The sequence below is a fragment of the Bidens hawaiensis genome, unplaced genomic scaffold (assembly GCF_021521415.1).
Source record: "Bidens hawaiensis isolate Kalapana, Puna unplaced genomic scaffold, B.hawaiensis_p1.1 tig00000326_1, whole genome shotgun sequence".
Lineage (NCBI taxonomy): Eukaryota > Viridiplantae > Streptophyta > Magnoliopsida > Asterales > Asteraceae > Bidens > Bidens hawaiensis.
In genome coordinates, this window is record NW_027491025.1 from 5,869,763 (window position 1) to 5,889,670 (window position 19,908).

Genomic DNA, 19,908 nt, shown 5'->3' on the forward strand with positions numbered 1-19,908 from the left:
AAATGGACTCATAGAATTTAACATCTCTTAAAAATAATTTTTTTTGAGTCCAAACTCCATAACTTGTATCCTTTCTTTTGGTTTGAATATCCAATGAACACATATTCTTCAGCATAACTAAAAAACTTGTTATTATTGTTTAAAACAGTACTGAAGCACAAGCAACCAAACATTCTTAAATGATTTAAGACAGGTTTGAACCCATACACTAACTCATAGGGAGACTTACCACTTAACAAAGAAGACGGTGTCCTGTTAGTTAAATACGTTGCAATTAGTACACAATCTGACCAAAACTTAAGAGGAACTCCTCCTTGAAACAATAAAGCTCTAGCTACATTAACAAGTGTCTATGTTTCCTCTCAACAATACCATTTTGTTGAGGAGTATAGACACAAGTAGTTTGATGAATAATGCCCTTTTCAGGGCAATACTTATTCATATTATTATTAACAAATTCAGACCCATTGTCACTTCTTAAGACTTTTATAGATCTATCAAACTAAGTTTTAACCATTTTTGTAAAGTTTTTAATATTATCAAGAACTTCATCTTTATGTCTCATTAAATAAAACCAATACCGCCCTTGTATAATCATCTACAACAATTAATAAGTATCCAAATCCCTCTCTACTTGGTACCTTATGAGGTCCCCGAACATCATTAGTTCACCTAACACAGTTGACTGATGATCACTCAAGGGAAAAGGTTCCCTATGTTGTTTGGCTTTATGACAAACTTCACAAGGTCTTAAAGTATCAACCCTTTTTAGTTGTAAAGTGTATTTTAAAACATTTAAAACAATATCATATGGGTGTCCTAACCTAGCATGCCACAGATTAACACCTCTATAGCTATTGCAACTCACCTTATTAGACACAGTAGATGTTCCACAAATGTACAAACCATCAAGTTGATTACCAGTCACCAGTGCACTCTTTGTTGATGAGTCCTGTATGTAACATTTATATTCATCAAATGAAACAGTACGTTTATTATCTTTAGCTAATTTATGGAAAGACATAAGATTCACATTGTCATCAGGTACAACAAAAGCATTACATAATATGACTTTGTCACTTAGTTTTATATTCCGAATTTTAGTTACCACGGCACTGGTGCCATTAGGATGTTTCACTTTGATATTAAGATCGGTTATATCAACTTGACTTGTCAACCCTTTATTAGACATAACCATATGTTGGTTAGCCCTAGAGTCAACAACCCATTCAGTAAAAGTACTATCATTATTAGAACTAGCAAAGCAGAATTGCGGCTTATTAATACTCATAGAACGGAACCAGAGACTTATATTACCTGAAACATGACAGCTTTGGTGACTATCTCCAGCTTTCTCATCTAATAGGCTTAACAACCTAAGAACCAGTTCAGATGATAAACTACTAACGGGAGCAATACTAGAGGAACCAGAAGCATCAGTTACAGAGTTATTACTGTTATCTCCTAGTTTTTGACCTTGCCCATTTCTAGGTTTCATCCAAGAAGGGTAACCAATTATTTCAAAACACTTATCCCTAGAATGTCCATTTTATTACAATGGGGGCATCTGACACTTTGATTTTGAACTCTAGTGGTATTCTTTTTATTATCATAAGTTGCATTGGACTTATAAACAAACCCAATATTTTAGACTGGCCTTTTTTGCTATTACCACTAGTGAGTCTATGCGAATCTTATCTAGAAATGATAGCAAAGGCTTCCTTAACAGTAGGAAGTTCTTCTCTTAACAACAAGTTGGATCTAACAGCTTGATAACCACTATCAAGACCCATCAAAAATTGCATCAATTTTATCATATGATTAAAATCATTAAACTTTTTGAAGCATTACATGTACAAGTAGGCAACTGAAGTATTTGATCAAGTTGTTTCCACATAGTAATCAGTTTATGATAATACTCAGACACTGGCAAGTTATTATGAGAAAACATATTAATCTTTTGATAAAGATTAAATACAACAAATCCATCAACCTTATCATATGTATATTTTAATTCGTTCCATATATCTATGGCTAACTTAGAATAAACTTGCCCTAAATACAATTCATCGGAAACAGAGTTTAAATCCAAGTAAGAACAATGCAATTACATCTATCCCATTGTTTAGTAAGAATTTCATCAGTAGTAGACCTAATGCAAGAACCGTCAATCAAACCAATTTTATTTTTAACTTGAAGTGTAAGGTTCATTGCATTTTCCCACGCTGTGTAATTCTCAGTTCCCATAAGCTTAACGCTTACAATTGTAAGATTACTAGAATTACTTGCATGCAAATAAAGAGGATCACTAGCCTCAAGTTTGCTAATAGTAGTAATACTACCACCACTATCACCCATGATACACAAATAGCAAACAAAAATCACACAATCAATTAAGACACAACACGCAAAATGCAACAAATATGCCTAAATAGTTAAATCGTGTAACAAGAAAGTGAAAATCAAGGAATAAACTCACCAAGGGGCGTCCAAGTTAGGGTGTTCCTTCCATGAGTCAAGATTTATAACCTTCACTTAGGGTTATAAAACTTGACTGAAAAAACCTTTAATACTGAAGCACCAAACAAATATCTAGAGACTAATTTTTGAATACCTCCAACTTGTCTTGAATACCAAGATTCCCAAAGAGACCAGAGAAATTCTTCTTCAACTTGCCTTGAACAATGATGCCGGAAATTTAGGGTTAACGAACAAGAACCCTAACTCTTGCAATTGAATAAGAACGTAAGCGGAAATCCCAGAATTAGAGCTCTGTAAGCTTTGATACCATGTGAAAAATGATAATCAGGCACCAGACAAACTCTAATTTTATTACTCGAGAATCAAACAATAAAGCAGAAGAATACAAACAATCAAATCCTCCTAACAAATCATAAACTCAATGATTTGAAACTACTAACATCAAGAACTAACAGGTAATATTCTGAACAAGATGAACAACGAATCTGAAACCCTAGATCTAACAACTTCTCAACAATACAAAGAGAGAAAGAAACTGAATAATATTTTTATTTTTGTTGTGTACAGAAGATATCTTCAAAAAACGTTTATATACAGCCTTTGACTGGAGACAACTTTCAGTCCATCAGCAGTCTTTAAGCCCATCAGCAGCCCATTAGTAATATTAAGCCCACAAACACTTTAGCTCCACAAATAAGCCCAAGACCACATTCCAGCCCAATACACACAACAAACAATTGAATTGAATTAGATATTATATGACTTGTCTTTCAAACAACATCATCTACCCATGTTGTTATAAACATATCTATAATATATATAAACGAAACCATGAAAATCATACATGTCACGCTGTTGTCGCTCCCCCTTTTTTGGAGTCACCAGATTTGCTTGATTATTAAATGAAGGTTTCTCATGCATTTGATCCGAATTCATGGGTATGAGTCTCATAAAACCCATATATTTCTTAAACGGGTTATAACATCTCATCAAATTAAAAAATAATCTCACCAAATATTTGATATACAAATCATATAAAGTAAGGATATACTAAAAATTAACATATGATTTATTTAAAAAAAGATATATATTATTTATAATTAAAAAACCAATTTTATAGTAAAAACATTAAACAGGTCTTGGGTCTCATCAAACTCATATAGCTTTTAAACCGAATTATAACATCTCATTTATTTAATTTATCATCAAATCATAAGTATATTATTAACTTTCATACAATAAAAAAATTGGTTGCGGCGCAGCTTGTTGCCCGTTTGCCTGCCACTTTATTGTAATCGTTTTATAGTAAATTATATAAAACTTCGTTCATTCATAAAAAAAATAATAATTCAAAAATTAAATAATTAAAAACAAATAATATAAAATAACCTGTAATAAAAAGGGATAAAAACTAGTTATTTATAACCAATGATGTATTATCAATCGATACTACTCATCCATCCATATAAAGTTGATCAGATAGAAAATAGATTCTAAAAGAAGGGTTGTATATACATCATCAGTTAAATAGGTAGATGCATACGTACATATGAGAATGAGAACATCATAAATTTGGAAGATACAATAAAGTTATAGATAAGAATGGTTGGGTTGATATTATTTAACACTCAATTATAGAATTAAAAATATCATCGGTGATGCTACCTACGTGGCTGAAGCATTAAAAGATTCTCTTCTAGATAACAACATAAGACATGGTAGGGACAAACAACTCAACGCGGTTGAAATACACTCATTTTTCACGTTATACATTATAATACTTAGGAAAATGAGTCATCAATCAAATCCATTCCATTATAAATACATTCCATTTCATCTTCTGCTTTCTTCTACTTGCTTGTAAATTTCAATCAAAATTCCCCTAAATAATATCAGTCACCCATGGATTCATACTCGCCTTTCGATTGTCTCATCTTCGGTACGTATGCATTCCCATTTATTATTGTTTTTTAAGAAACTATCTTCTTTTAATGTTTATAGACATTGATGATAATTAAGATGATCAATTGCAGATTTGGATGATACTTTGTACTCTTCAAGCATCGGATTCGGTGATGCTACTAAACGTAACATAGACGGTACGATTTCACTCCACAATCATTAAACTAAAACTAAAATTAAACTTAACTTGGCTTGAATTGAATTGTTTCTTGCAGATTTTCTCATTGAAAAATGCGGATTTGAACCGAGGAAAGCCTCTGCTCTTCGTGTTCAGCTGTTCAAAACTTACGGAAGTACTCTAGCTGGTTTAAGAGTAATTATATTTACAACTTGAACTGATTACATGTTTAATCATTTGCATCATCAAAAGCGGGGTGTCTCCGAGAATTTAAATATCCCGGCCGAGCCAAAACAAAAAGGCCTGTAGGCCTTAACGAAAATTTTTTTATTCGCTAATATACATGGATAAAACTTTTATCGACCGATTTATTATAACTAGATACTATTCTGAGCATGTAATTATCTCATAAATTAACCATTTCAAATAACCTTATTTTTAACATCAAAAAACATATATATGTAATATGTATAAAAAAGCTTATGCCCTAAAACTTATCTGTCCCGGCAGATAGTGCGGTTTGACAATTATTATTATTATTATTATTATTATTATTATTATTATTATTATTATTATTATTATAACTAGGAGATACTACGTGATCAGTTTTTTTTTCCTCGTCATATATAGTTGATCAATAGTACATAACTGATAACAATTTGTGTTTAATTGCAGGCGTTAGGGTATGATGTTGATGCGGATGAATACCACAACATCGTTCACGGAAGGTTGCCTTACCATCTAATCAAGCCTGATCCTGAATTACGAAGCCTTTTGCTCACCATCACTCAACGAAAAATCGTAAGCTACCTATACTTGAAACTATATTGTAATCAAAGTAACTTAAAAAAAGTTTGACAATTATTTTCAGATATTCACGAATTCCGATCGTACTCATGCGACGAAGGCATTGAATCTTCTTGGAATAGCTGACTGCTTCGAACAGATCATCTGTTTCGAGACCATGAATCCGAATTTATTCAATTCGAAGTCATCTTCTCCAGAGGAGTTTCCTGTGATTTTGAAGCCTTCAATAGATGCATTCAATATTGCTATTGACGTTGCTGAAGTTGACCCTAGCAGAACGGTACTAATTTATAAATTAGTTTGATGATTTGTCATAAATAATAATTAGTTATTTTCAACTAAATTCGCATATGTGTTTTGACAGCTATTTTTTGACGACAATGCAGGAAATGTTGCCGCAGCCAAACTTGTTGGCCTTCATACTGTTGTGGTAATATGATTAAATAATAATGGTTTTTGTTTAGTTACTAGTTATTTATTATTTCTCTATATGCTTAATTATTGTTTTGTTTGTATAAATTATTGGACAGGTTGGAAAGACAATGAGGACAACTGGAGCAGATTATGCATTGGAGAAGATACATAACCTATCCACCATAATTTCCGAAATACGGTTAGCAAATTAAATCCCTAACCGTGTTGGTCCCAACACATGTTGCAGTTCGACTCGTGTAAATGGATGTAAAATAACAATAATCCCGTCCCCTGGAACGTAGATACGAAACGAATTAATGCTAATGTCTGTAGAGAATTGAAGCTTATTAGTTGGTTATCAGATGGACATTCTTAAATGAGTTGTCAAGACAATGATACCAGCTTAACTTGTTTGGTTTGCATGTATTCAAAGGCAAACTTGTATAAATAAATGTTCAATTGTAACTAATAAATCTTTTATGATAATAATAATGAAAGTGTGTGTGAAATGGCATGTGATGGAATCTGTAACGTCAACAAATTTAAGCTCCTGTTAACATATTAGACTCGTGTAATGAAAGTAGTAAAATACCTTTGATACACTTGTAGGCATGTTAGTTATATAATGGTAATCAGTGGTATTCAACCTGCACACTTCAATGGTAATAACCCCACGGGTATTTTGCCGATACATGAGATAACGGTAACGGTACCTGGATATGCTATAGCAACGGGAAAGGAAAACTGTAAAATTAAAATCACAACATGACACGAAGGATATCTATACGTGTTTAGTCGTAGCTTTGGCATATCGTAAGTCAATATATAAACACAGCGTTGGCAGGTAGATAATTTTATATACATATACTAGTTTTTATCCCCTCTATTACGGGGGTTGTTATATATTATTTATTTTAAATATTTATTTATTTTTTGAATTTTTTTTTTATTGTATGAAAGTTAATAATATACTTATGGTTTGATGATAAATTGTTTTATAAATAAATGAGATGTTATAACCCGGTTTAAAAGCTATATGAGTTTGATGAGACCCAAGACCCGTTTATTTTTTTTTTTAACTATAAAATCATTTTTTTAATTATAAATTATATATATCTTTTTTTAAATAAATCATATATTATATATATCTTTTTTAAAATAAATAAGATATTAATTTTTATTATATCCTATTTTATAGGATTTTTACATCAATAATTTGGTGAGAATAATTTTTAATTTAATTAGATGTTATAACCCGTTTAAGGTATATCTGGGTTTGGTAAGACCCATACCTATAAATTCGAGTCAAATGCATGAGAAGCCTCCATTTAAAAATCAAGCAAATCTGGTGACTCCAAAAAAAGGGGGAGCGACCACATCGCGACAAGTAGGATTTTTATGTCTTCGTTTATATATACTATATATATATATATTACTAACAGCTGAGTCCGCGCTTCGCGGCAGAATTGTAATTTTCAAACTTGAAGGCTCATGATTTGTTGTCGTTTTAGTTACGACCGGTATGTTAATGCAGAGTTGGGTGTTGTGGAAATTAAATGTATGTTTAATGTTTTAAACTAGTGATTTACCCCGCGCGTTGTGCCGGGACAGATCTGTAAAACCCAGACAGACGGTGGTAAAACCCAAGCGTTGAGATGGTGAGTCGATCTGAATTAGGTCGGTTTTGCTTATGTGCGTTATTGTACCGGAACTAAACTCTAAATAAATATAAAAATTGAGGTGGACCAATCATCAATGGGTAGCGTCTGTCAGTCAAACTCGAGCGTTGGTAAAATCCAATCGATGTCGATTCGGGGTGTTGAGGCGGTGAGTCTACACCAATTCTATCAACTTCCTTCAAATTCGTTACGACAATGGAACTAAAACAAAAAAAATTGGCATTCGGTCGTTTCATTACATTCGTTACGGTACTAGAACTAAAAGAAAACTCAGTGAGTTTAGCGAATATGGTCGGTTTCCGTCAAGCTCATAACGATACAGGAACTAAAAAACCAAAAACAAAATTATCATTCGGTCGGTTTCATTAAGTTCGTTACAAAGCAAAAACATAAAAGCAAACTTGCACCAATTAGAGGCCGTCAAGTGACCCAATATGGTCCTTGCGACACCAAACCTTTCAATTGTATACAGTAGTAATGCGTTGTCTAAGTTCATGCATATTTATGATTTATTCTACATGATTGGATTCTATAACTATTCATGCTTATAGATATAATCAACAAAAACTTCGTAAAACCTATATGAAATTAGTAGCCCTCAATCCCTAGTGACTTTTTACTCAAATAACTTTTGTTATACAGTCAATATCTCTAATACTATAACTTGTTAAAATTACATAGTTTGTACCTAACTAAATCTTGTTTGGAATTGGAAACAAGATTAAGGGATAGAAGAGCTCTCATGGGTACTACTCATGCACCGCCCTATACTAGCATTCATTTTTACCCTCAAGTTCTCACAAATTACAAAATCACTAGTAACTCATACCCACACTTACCTTAGAACTTTTTGTTTGTTTTTTAGTTCTGCCAGGTACAATAAATATAAAAAAATAAATCAATTTTATATGACAAACCTTTGTTATAAAATGAAGTCATGCGCCCTACTAGGGCCGTCTCTGAGAATGAGAGGGACCTCAAGGACATTGTGCGAGAATAAAAAATGGGCCTTGCATTTAGAATGTTTTAAAAAAATAAACAAAAATATGACCTCTTATTAGTTTATTTGGCCTAATATACAAGTGTGTTTTATTGTTTAATACATTTTTAGTTGAATTTATATTTAGATATAGTTTTTTATAAAAATATTATATATAAAACATATAAAAAAAGATCTTAATATAAACAAATAAATAAACATGAATATACCAAATAATAAAAAGTAAAGAAATTTTGATGCAATCAAAGATCTATAAATAAAATATATAAAAGAATCTTAATATAAACAAAAAAATTAACTTGAATATGCCAAATAATAGAAAAGTAAAAAAAAATGGTGGAATTTGAGGGATCATGAAAAAAAAAAAGAACTATAAGAGAAAATGCTAAAATCTGGGAGTCGAACCCAGGGTTCTCAGCTTTTAAATTGGAATGCTTACCATCTGAGCTACGTAACATTAATTTCTTCTAGCTATTTTATTATAACTTATGTATTAATATTGGAAGTTGATTTTCTTTTTGGACCCCTAAAATTTTTAGTTCCTGTGCAGTGGTCAGGGCCGTATTTGAGGCATGGCAGGGTAGTCGACGGTCACAGGCCTGACACCCCGCTAGGCCCGAAATTTTTTTTTTATCAAAACCATGTGTATAATCAATGTTTCAACACAAATTACATAATCACTAGCTTGGTCTAACGGTAAAAGGGTATGGCATCTAACCAAAAGGTTGTGGGTTCTAATCTTATTTGAGACAATTTTAAGTTTATTTTTATACATTAGTTTTTTACACAACTTAAATCATAATCAAATAAGCCAATTTATAATTAAATTGTTTAAACCTAACAAAATGTTTCTTTTACTTAAGGCCCAAAAAAAAGTTCGTCTTTGGCCCAAAAAAGTTTTCGTCTTTTCGGAGCCGGCCCTGGCAGTGGCCTAGCCTGCACAGCCCACGGGCCGGCCCTGCGCCCTACCCAAATAGGGTGACACTGACGGCGGTGTTGTCATGTGGTTTAGAAGTCATATACCCTATCCATATTGGTGCTCGGCCCTCTCTTAAAAGTATAATGCTTTTAGAAATATTATCTATCATATTTTTTTCTTTCTTAGTTTGTGAAGGAAATGTAAAATTAAACCAGCATGGCCATTGAGTTGGGTTGGGTTGGGTTGGCGATGAGTTTCCAAATTCTACATATATTTTGCGCCACTAGAACTTTAACCTTTAATACAAAATCCTATATTTTTTTCCAAAACGTTTGCACTTTTCAACACGTTCTTTTAAACGTCCAGTTATTGTAAATTTATATTAGGGTTGGCAATAAGTATACGTTGAATTTGTTTCTATATGTTATTTCAAGAAATATACTACATGATATCAGGGTGAAGATAATATTATTTTGCGGCAACATATGAAAACTGTTAATGCGTTCATGTTAAATTGTGGTCCGTTTACATATATCAACCGATCGAGTGGATGTGTCATTTATCAACTCAACGATATGATATACATGAGTGTGACGAGGATGATGAATTTGATGAATATAGTCTGAAAGGTATTCATGATAATAATAACCACAAAACTAATAAAAGTTTCATCATATCACATGTTCAAAAGAACTTAGGGTTACAACTTACAAATGAGAAATCAAAAACTAGAAATACAAGTTCGAAAATCAAAGTAATACTTAAAGAGGATGCATGCTTATCGAACACTTTAGAAGAAATAAGCCACAAATGACACAACCACTGAAAGTAAAGCCGACACATGCAACACGACTCCATCACTCTCCATTGATGGGGAAGGTGCGGGTGCTGGCCCAAACTCCTGAGCCACGGTTCCAGAAGCGGTGAAGGCTATGAGGACCATGATGGTGAGTGCAATGGCTAGCTTCACACTTTCCATTTTGGTAGTGTTGTTTGTGTATGTTAGTTAACTTGTGTGAGTGTAGCAAGTAAGATTGTGGTATTTATAGAGGTGGTTTAGTGGGGATTAGACAACTCACATGGTAAATATTGTTTTTAAACTAACCCTTGTAATTTAGTGGTAAGTGGGTATCAAATTAGGAGACCTTTACCTACATGCCAATTCATTTTTCCATTAAGCACGGTTCATATGTGACTTAATTACTCTTTTTTCATAAATTATAATTATATTATGATTACTCAAATGAATCGTGTATGTTTTGGTGTAGCGTAAAAGATTGTTTTTCGTTACTAGGGGCAAAAATGGACAAGTCGAGACAGCTCTAAAAAATACACTATAATATAACTTATTGAAACATCAAAAGAAGTTATAATGAGGATTAACTGGTATATATCAACTCGTTCTATATGTTTTATAAATAAATCTTCTCTTGATTAAAATAATTATAAGGCTTTCATGAGAAAATATCAAGAAGGTTATAAAAAACCTAGAGAATCAATAAAAGTCATGAAGCTAATCAATATTCACTAAAATTAACAAAAAAACAAAAAAAAAAGTAAAAACTTTAATTAACAATGTTAAATAGAGGTGCACAAATCGGATTTGTTGAATACCCGGGTTCGAGTATGGAACCGGGTTCGGGTATGACCGGGTATTGGTAATAATCAGGTCGGGTATTGTCTCTAAAAACCATACCCTATGCATCGGATTCGGGTCGGGTATGGAACGGGGTATTCTAAAACCGGGTATTTGAATACCCTATTATCGGGTATTTAAAAAACCCAATTTACGGGTTTTTTGGGGTTTTTTTCGGGTATTTTTCGTGTATAGATTGGATTTTTTAAAAGTTTGCACTTTTTAGGGGTATTTTTCGGGTATTTTTAAGGTATTTATCGGGTATTAGAAATACCCGGTTCCGGGTATGGAACCGGTTCGGGTTTTCGGGTATTACCGGGTACAAATCGGGTCCGGTTCGGGTTCGGGTTTTAGTGCCAAAATGTATACCTTATCCGTACCCTACGGGGTAGGGTTGGGTACGGGTTCAGGTATTATAAAAACCGATTCCGGGTTTTTATTTCGGGTCCGGTTCCGAGTTCAGGTTTTTTGTGCACCTCTAATGTTAAATACTAAGAAAATAATTGGACACAACCCTAATGTGCCATCTCTCATGGACATGAGCCCAATGGACGTATGTAGTCCAAATTAAGGGAAGGTATTGTCTACAATATAAATCAGAAATGGTGTTCACCAATCACCATTCAGTAATTAGCATTGTCACGTTTTAATTTGAAGAATCAAATAATTTAAAGAATGATACATGTGTTAACGTGTCATACCGGGTCTTAAGAGTTATCATAGTTCTTAAGGTAACCCGATAGGTGAGGTCTTGATAGAGAAACATGCTAGAAGAGGTCTTAATATATATACTTAATAGATTAGATTGGGTTCTAGTGAATCATGTTAATTCGTAATAAGCTACAACAGGCCGTGCTTTTCTTAATGAAGTATACCGGGCCTTAGACGATAGTTCTTAATAATTCTTGACACATATTAAATTCATCTCAAAATTTGCGATTAACTTGCGACGGATTTTAACCGTCCCTAGACCCTAATAATTGCTTAACAACAATAATATAAGTTTAATCAAATCATCATATTATCATCATCGTACTCAGTATATCCCACCAATAGCAAAGCTATGGTAGAGTCTGAGGAGGGTAAGATGTAGACAGCCTTACCTCTACCCCATAAGGATAGAGATGTTGCTTCTGGTGAGACCCCAACTCGATAAGTTTAATCAAATGTTAATAACAATAATAGTAATATAAACAAAAATAATAATCCATAAATAGCAAAATCTATAACACTGCATTAAAAATTTTCACAAAGAAAAAAAAATGTTTTATAAAATTCACATTAATGACGGTTTAGCAACATTTTCACAAATGATAAATAACAATCGATTTCATACGATATAAAAACACCAATGAATTAACACACTCGCCATCGACAAGTTAAAAATACAAATCATTTGAAATATTTGTCGAAGCAAAGCATATTTCACTTGATCCATAGATCTTAGCTATCCTTTTCTTTTGGCAATAGATTTGTAGATGACTTGTGCCAAGGTACCCAAACAGAAGTTGTCTTTTGATACATTTTATATGCATCAACCCTATACTCTTGTTTGAGCATCCTTTTCTCTACCAATGTGGTCACATAAGCCAAGCACAAGGTGTTTATGAGTGCACCCACAAAGACCCAAGACCCACCTAGGTTCCAACCAAAGATGGCTAGCCCCCACCACCAAACTTGCTCACCAAAATAGTTTGGGTGCCTAGAATAGTACCACAAGCCTTCATCAAGATTTGGTACCATGGCCTTTCCTTCCTCTTTTAACTTCTCATTGTTGCTCACAAATGCGTGAAGTTGGGTGTCGGCTATATAGGCGTAGATAATGCCACAAACGCAAACGACTAACGCGATAAAGTCCCATATATTTAGTGGCTTGTTGACCGAGTGAACAATGTACAAGGGTAGACATACACCGAATAGAAATACCTAGTTTGGAAATTGAAAATCATTAGATTATACAAAAGGTAGTTATTTAATATGTAAAAATAGATTGTATATGTATTTTTAAATAAGAGTGTGTATTTCTGACATAACAATAAATTTGCGTGTTAGAGTTACAGTAAATAATTCGGGCATGTTTCAAGTCGAACTGGCGAACATGTTTAGCTAAGCAGGTTGCATATTTGGGTTGACCAATATGATTTGGTAAGAAAATAAAACAAGGTGTTTTATGTCATAGCTAAAACTTATTGGGTATTTTACGTCATAATTTAAAATATTAAAGAGAAATGAGGAGTAGATGTTATAGTTTAAACATAACTCTTTCATTATACGTTTATACTTTTTGTTAAATTTGTAATTTTGATGTATTAGACAGGTCGTGTTGGAATCAGCCCGCCAAAGTGTTCAGGTTCATGTACACGATCGAAAAGATTTTGAGGTTTGTGTAATGCCCAGTTGTGTCTTATTTTCGGGATCGGTTCAAACCATGAACACAACTCGTTTAACAATCAATGGAGATCAATTTACCTGTTGAATGAGGTAAACGCCGAAGAACGAAACCCACCACCAGTTTTGACCGTGTTGTTTAGCCATATCAGTGAACCTCCAATCTTCTCTTGCACCCCACTGCCATTTTTCCCGGCGGAAATAGTTATGAGTCAGTCTGATAGCCCAAACCCATGTCAGAACCACCACCACCATCGACCGCCATAGGTTATATTCTGCTGCAGGGTGCCTCCCAAAGTAATGCACCAACAACACCGGAATCACCGTCCAGTACAAATCAATCATCTGCATAAATAACAAACCATTAAGAACCTGTAGATCTTTAGAAAATTGCATTATATATGTCGCTGACCGATGAAATGTCTAAACGGAAAATAATATAATATGATTGGACATCGCTCTAAATTCACTTGAAAATAAACCTCGTTTGCAAACAAGCCGAGCCAAAATGGAGCCAGGGTTGGCTCGGCTCGTGGCTTGCTCCATAACTGGCTCGATTGACTCATTTAAATTAAGCGCACCCCATATAATAATAATAATAATAATAACAACAACAACAACAACGAGAATAAATAATAATGATAATAATAATAATAATAACATTAATAAAAACTTAAATTCAAAACAAAAATAATGCGAATGTTATAAATTAATGAGTCAGTTTGACGAGCCATGAGCAAGCTCAAGCTCGACTTTCTGGCTCGTTAAAATAAGTTTGAGCTTGACCCAGAGCCCAACTTGGCTCGGCTCATTTAGAGCCTAGATATTCAAATGTAGACCAGAAACCTTACCCAATTGCTGGATTGGAGGAGGCTAATGAGCCAGAAACCGACATCGATATTGAGGAAGAAGAGTGTGTTGGCTAAGATCAGAGGGTGTTGATTGCACCAGTTCCACAAAAAGGAAAGAATATGATCATGGTTTTGATGGTGATTTAGGAAGTAGTTGTAGAAGATGATTGAAGGGAGAGGAGCCATGAATGCAATCAAGGCATTCTTGAAAGCCATGTTTGATTGAAAAGTATGATCATGAAGCATGCTTAGTGCTATATATATAGTATTACTATAAAGTAGTTTCTCTTTGTGTGTTGTGGAGTTGTGTTCATCATAACTTACCCACGGACGTTCTTTTTCTGTGTTCATGCATTTACCTATAAATTTTATATACGTTATAAAATCTATAAAATATATAACCTTCTAACGGTCAACTACCGGTTAGTGACAGTCCTGAGAATTCATGTGCCCCGCCGAGCTGGAAAAAATATGTCTCTTAGGTCTTAACGAACTAAATAATATAAACTATGTTTTAAAAAACGATGATTAAAATTATATCAATAAACATAACAATTAGCAAAATTATTAAATTAGAATGAGTTTATCACGGTAATTGGCTTATAAGTATTCCGGTATCTAAAAATATATACAATATTGAGAATTTTTAAAAAATTTTGGAACACTGGCAGATTGTCCACATTGCTCATCCCCAGCTAGCTACCGGTCAAAGCAACTATCAATTTAAGTTATGTTATAAGGATGTCTAGGAAAACACAAGAATTACATTTGATCAATTTTCTTAAACAAAGGTTTAGGAATTATTTAATCTAACACAAGCGATCATAAATCTTGCCAAAGAAACACATTTCAACAATATTGGGATATAACATGAAATTAATTTCGCAAATTGAGATGTGACAACGCTAGTGACATATTTTAAACTAAAAATCATACCGATATTGATGAAAACACTTAAATGGATGATCTTGACTTGCTCAAACCTATATAAGATAAGTTCAAAATACAAATTTATTAACGGAAACAATAGTTTTTATTTTTCTTAACAACGTATAAGATCACAACTGAATATATATGCATGTTATTTAAGTATGTTTTGGGTGAGGCTATATATATGCACACCACCTACTCCGTCAATCAATACATCTATGATTATCATAGGCGGATTCATTCATGCTTCAATGAGGGGATAGACCCCCACTAAAATTAGTCCATCAAGCTTAATATCTTAGTGGAATCCAAAAAGAATTCACATGCCCCCCAAGACAAAAATTAAGAATGCACATTGGCCTTTAAACACCTGTTTACCAAGGATTTTCCAAATCTAAGGGCCATTTACCTAGGATGTCCAAACCTAATAAATGCCCGTTTACCTTGGATGTCCAACGCCGGTTTACAAAGAAATTGTCAAATCTCAACATCCATATACAGACTTCATGTGACATGGAGAGAGGGTGTGTTTGTATGCATAGGACCACTTAAAAGTGGTTTGAGTATTTAGAAATACGCTATGTTTTGAGGATCATCTATTAAATTAACGGTTAGGGTGTTTTAGGTGGTAAAGGTTAAGTTAAACACAGAATGAGGCGCAGAAAGCAGTTATCATGCGCAATGATAATTATAATTTAAGGTAATATATATATGATGGTGCGGCTAATCATCACACCCATCACATGCACATTACATGTGCCAGATATACATTTGATTTCTTTTATTTATTTAACTTTAAGCATATCATACATTTTATCACTAGCTTCACGTAAAAAAATCTTATATGCAATTGACGTTTTTTAAATGGTATTGGAGTGATGATTAAGGCTTGAGATTCTTAAGGTCTAAAGTTTAAAACCAGACTCAAGGGCAAAGCCGGCTATGAGGTAGGGCCGGGCAGTCAACTGACTCCGGCCCGACACCCCGATAGGCCCCATTTTTTTTTTTTTTTACTTTGGCCAAAAAAATTTTCACGATTCTCGAAGACGGCCCTACTCCAACGGGCTTTTCCACAATGGCGGGTTAATTACTCTTTGATGATATTCCGGAGTGAGTCCGAAATCAGTATGAACGGTTAACATCCCTTCTCAGGAAGGCTCACCTGGATATTCAGTAGTTCCAAACGTCGTTAAAAAAAAAAAAAAAAAAAACCAAGTAGCATGTTGCTTCGGTTACAACTAACTGACCTGGTACAAATGAATCGGCCTGTTTTTAGTCACACGCTTTATATGGTCCCCTACGGCCACAGCTAAGACTTAAGAGCCCAGAATCAACACAAATATATTCAGCCTTTTTTCGATTTTTGCTTTTGCTCTATTTGAAGGATTAATTTGTTCGTAAAGAGACTTACAGAAGTTGTGGACCATGAGATTTCGAATGCAAATCGAATCATGTGTTATCATTTCGAATTATTTTCCTTTTTGTTATGGTTGGCAAATAATATTTTCATAGTTTTTTATAGGTCATATAATTGATATATTATTAGGAAATTTCAAAAATAAATTAAAACATCTTTTAGTTTTGGGATGATTGTTATGGTACTATAAACGGTGTCCCGGTAAGTTTTAGCTTCTCACAAACACGAAACAAGATAAATCTCGACACGCGTCTTAGTTATTCTTGTCGTAAGTGTGTAAACGAGTTGAGCCTTAGCTCATCTAAGAATTAAGCAAGAGCTCAACTCATACAACATAAGATAGCTCGAAATAACTTGGCTCTGTTTGAGCTCTATTTTTAAAGTTGGTCCTTGACTTGTAGGTGGTTTTCCGAATTTTAGGCTCAGGTCATTTTAAGTACGTTGTTTGTGTATTTAAAGTTAATTTAACATATTTATAATTATAGATTTAATATATAAGATAATATTATATTACTTGGTTATTTTATCATAATAATAACAAATATTATGTAAATATATTTGGTGTATTAGATAAAATTATAAAAATAACATTTACAGGTATTTGAAACAATTAGACATGTGGCTGTTGGTTGAACAAACGTTTTGTTCAACATGCATCTTCCTAAGGGTTGAACATATATATACATGTGCACAGGGCCGGCCCAAACATTTTGGGAGGCTCAAACGAAGAAAGAACCCGAGGCCCTTTTCCGATGGTAGATTTATATCTAAATAGGTTGTTAATTTATTTCAGCTGAGTAAAGTTAGGTGTCAGAAAGCAAACCATCGGATTTATCAAAGGAGTTTAACCTAATAAATTGGTTGGGTTCGGGCTTAATAAAACAATAATTTATGATAAGAATATGAAACCAAATTAAAATTTTGGAAATTCATTTAAAGATTTTAGAAAAATAAATTCAAATCTACACGATTAGACTAGAATAAGTTAGTTTGTTATCAAGCAAATTAAGTAACTTTGCTAGACATAATTGATAATCTTTTCATCTATTTTTCACCTGCTCTAGTGCTCTTTACTTGTTGAATCCAGCAAATAAATGGTTTCATATACTGGGCATCATGTAAACAAGAACAGAATCTTCCCACAAGAATGATATTAAATTATGAGTCAAAGTGGTCAAAGGATTTTATAATAGAAAATATACGTATATATATTTTTTTTAAAGTAGAGGCCTTAAATATGTGGTGGCCCTAAGCAAAGGCTTTACTTTGTTGTATGTAAGGGCCGGCACTGCATGTGCATATCGGTCCATGTTTCGATTCTGATTTGTCGAACTTCCATTGGTGTGCATGTTACTACTTACTAACACGTTTGGTCTGTTTAATTTGTGGTCTTTGTGTGGTAGGTTTGAAGGGTTGTGACTATTCACATAAGGCACCAACTCAGAACCCTGGTGTAATATCAAGAGTAGATAGTATACAAACACTTCAACCCCACTTAATAAAGGCTGATACTTTCTAATTCTCTTTACAGCATATTGCCATTTTTTTTGCAACTGAAACATTCTTATAGATAACTTATCGAACCCCTACAAACGATTTAAACATTCGTGTTGACAAAGTTCTACATAGATTATGTTCAACGATTAAAACCTAATGAACCTCCTATTGAACAGGTTGAGTTACTAGTTCAACATTTTAAAAACTAAAACCCCTTGTTGAACTGGATGTACTGCTCCAACCAGTCCAAAAATATGAAGTACATCATATTTAATTTAAAAATATAACAAAATACTGATTAAAAAATGTTTGAAATAACAAGGTAAGAGCGAATAAAGTCACAAGTCATCCGCAATTCTGCAACTCCTGCGTTCAACTTTTTAAAAGTCACTATTTCACTATTTTAATTTTTGTTTCATTTTGTTATGAAAACATCTTGAAGCTTGATTCCAGTTTTAACTTTTAAGGCAGTAGTCCGAGATTCATTAGCCTTAACTACGCTATTTTATATATAAATACAGGGTTAAGTTATCGTGCAATAATTGCTCAACGTATAACAGGTACGTGAGAAACACGCAAGGTTAAAAACCCAATTATGCTCAATTGGCATCCAAAATCTAAAAACACTCAAGGCATAAAATGAAAACACTCATTTGAATTCCAAACCCTAATACAATGAAGGCGTAAAATAAAAAAACGCTCAAAATTAAAACCAGTACGCTCATGTCAAAAAATTCAATTTAATATCCAAATCTGTTTGTTTCAATGAAGTGATGATTAATTTGATCAATTTCAAAGTTTAATCGATCAATTACTAAAACAATGGTTAAAACAAACCCGTGAACAAAGGGAAGCAGGGTTGCATTTTCCGGCGAGTTGCCGAACACTCATCGTCGACGCCAGTGATGGTGACGGAGGATTGTTGATGTAGGCAAATGATGGATCAGTAGTGGTGGAGATGGATTGTTGGAGGATATTGATAGTGATGGAGGAGTGTTTGATTTAGGGTTTTCGTGTTCTTTTGAAATCAGCGGAGATGGATATCACGTACGTTTTGTATGATTACAGATTATCGTGTTCTATATGTTATCTATAAATATAATAATCTTATTTGTATAAACATATTAGTAGGATTGTTCAAAGGGTAAGACACGACCCTTTTATCTAATACACTACCCTGACCCATTACCCTTTTAGGAAGAAACGTGGATCTGAGACCCTACCTTCTAAACAGTAAAAGGGTCGGGTATAAATAAGGGTTTCAAGGGTCCAACCCTTTACCCTTTAAGGCAGTAATCACATCTCCATTTCTACATTTACTAGTTACATATCGCATATATAACTTTAATATATGAATCCTAAAACAATTATATTTTCTTATGTGTGCAAAATTATACACATTATTTATATCATTTATCTCCGATTTTATACACTTTTCATAACAAATCCATTGAGTTTGATACTAAATTATTTGTAACATGGATTTGTAGGTTCAAATGATGAATTGGTCTAAATAAACAAGAAATAACGACCAAAAGGACACAATTCAGAAACTGAACAAAACTAGGAATGAAGTAGCAAGGTCCGAAATTGAAATGAAGCAACTTGGTCCGAAGGAAAACTGAGGAGCAACCGAAACAAAAAAGAATGAAGCCGGAAGAAATGAAGATCAAAAGCAAAGACAAGACTTGAAGATAAAATAATAACAAGACAATGGCAAATCTTATGGGTTGTAAAGACTTGAAGATAAAAGATCAACAGAACCTTATGACCCATAAAGATTTCTAGACAAAGCATTAATAAGTTGAC

The 19,908-nt window shown here is 33.4% G+C and overlaps 2 protein-coding genes across 2 annotated transcripts; one reads left to right on the plus strand and one right to left on the minus strand.

Moving 5' to 3' along the window:
• The first annotated feature begins 4,255 nt into the window (after positions 1-4,255).
• LOC143621645 (uncharacterized protein C24B11.05-like) lies at positions 4,256-6,343 on the plus strand. Its single transcript, XM_077093004.1, has 7 exons — positions 4,256-4,420; positions 4,515-4,580; positions 4,659-4,756; positions 5,237-5,362; positions 5,433-5,648; positions 5,733-5,798; positions 5,899-6,343. The coding sequence occupies exons 1-7, from the start codon at positions 4,384-4,386 to the stop codon at positions 5,992-5,994; spliced, it is 705 nt and encodes a 234-aa protein (XP_076949119.1). The 5' UTR covers positions 4,256-4,383; the 3' UTR covers positions 5,995-6,343.
• A 5,910-nt stretch (positions 6,344-12,253) lies between these two features.
• Positions 12,254-14,476, minus strand: LOC143621633 (uncharacterized protein C594.04c-like). Its single transcript, XM_077092998.1, has 3 exons — positions 14,256-14,476; positions 13,486-13,749; positions 12,254-12,942 (listed from the first exon to the last, which is right to left on the minus strand). The coding sequence occupies exons 1-3, from the start codon at positions 14,469-14,471 to the stop codon at positions 12,460-12,462; spliced, it is 963 nt and encodes a 320-aa protein (XP_076949113.1). The 5' UTR covers positions 14,472-14,476; the 3' UTR covers positions 12,254-12,459.
• Between the last annotated feature and the right edge of the window lie 5,432 nt (positions 14,477-19,908).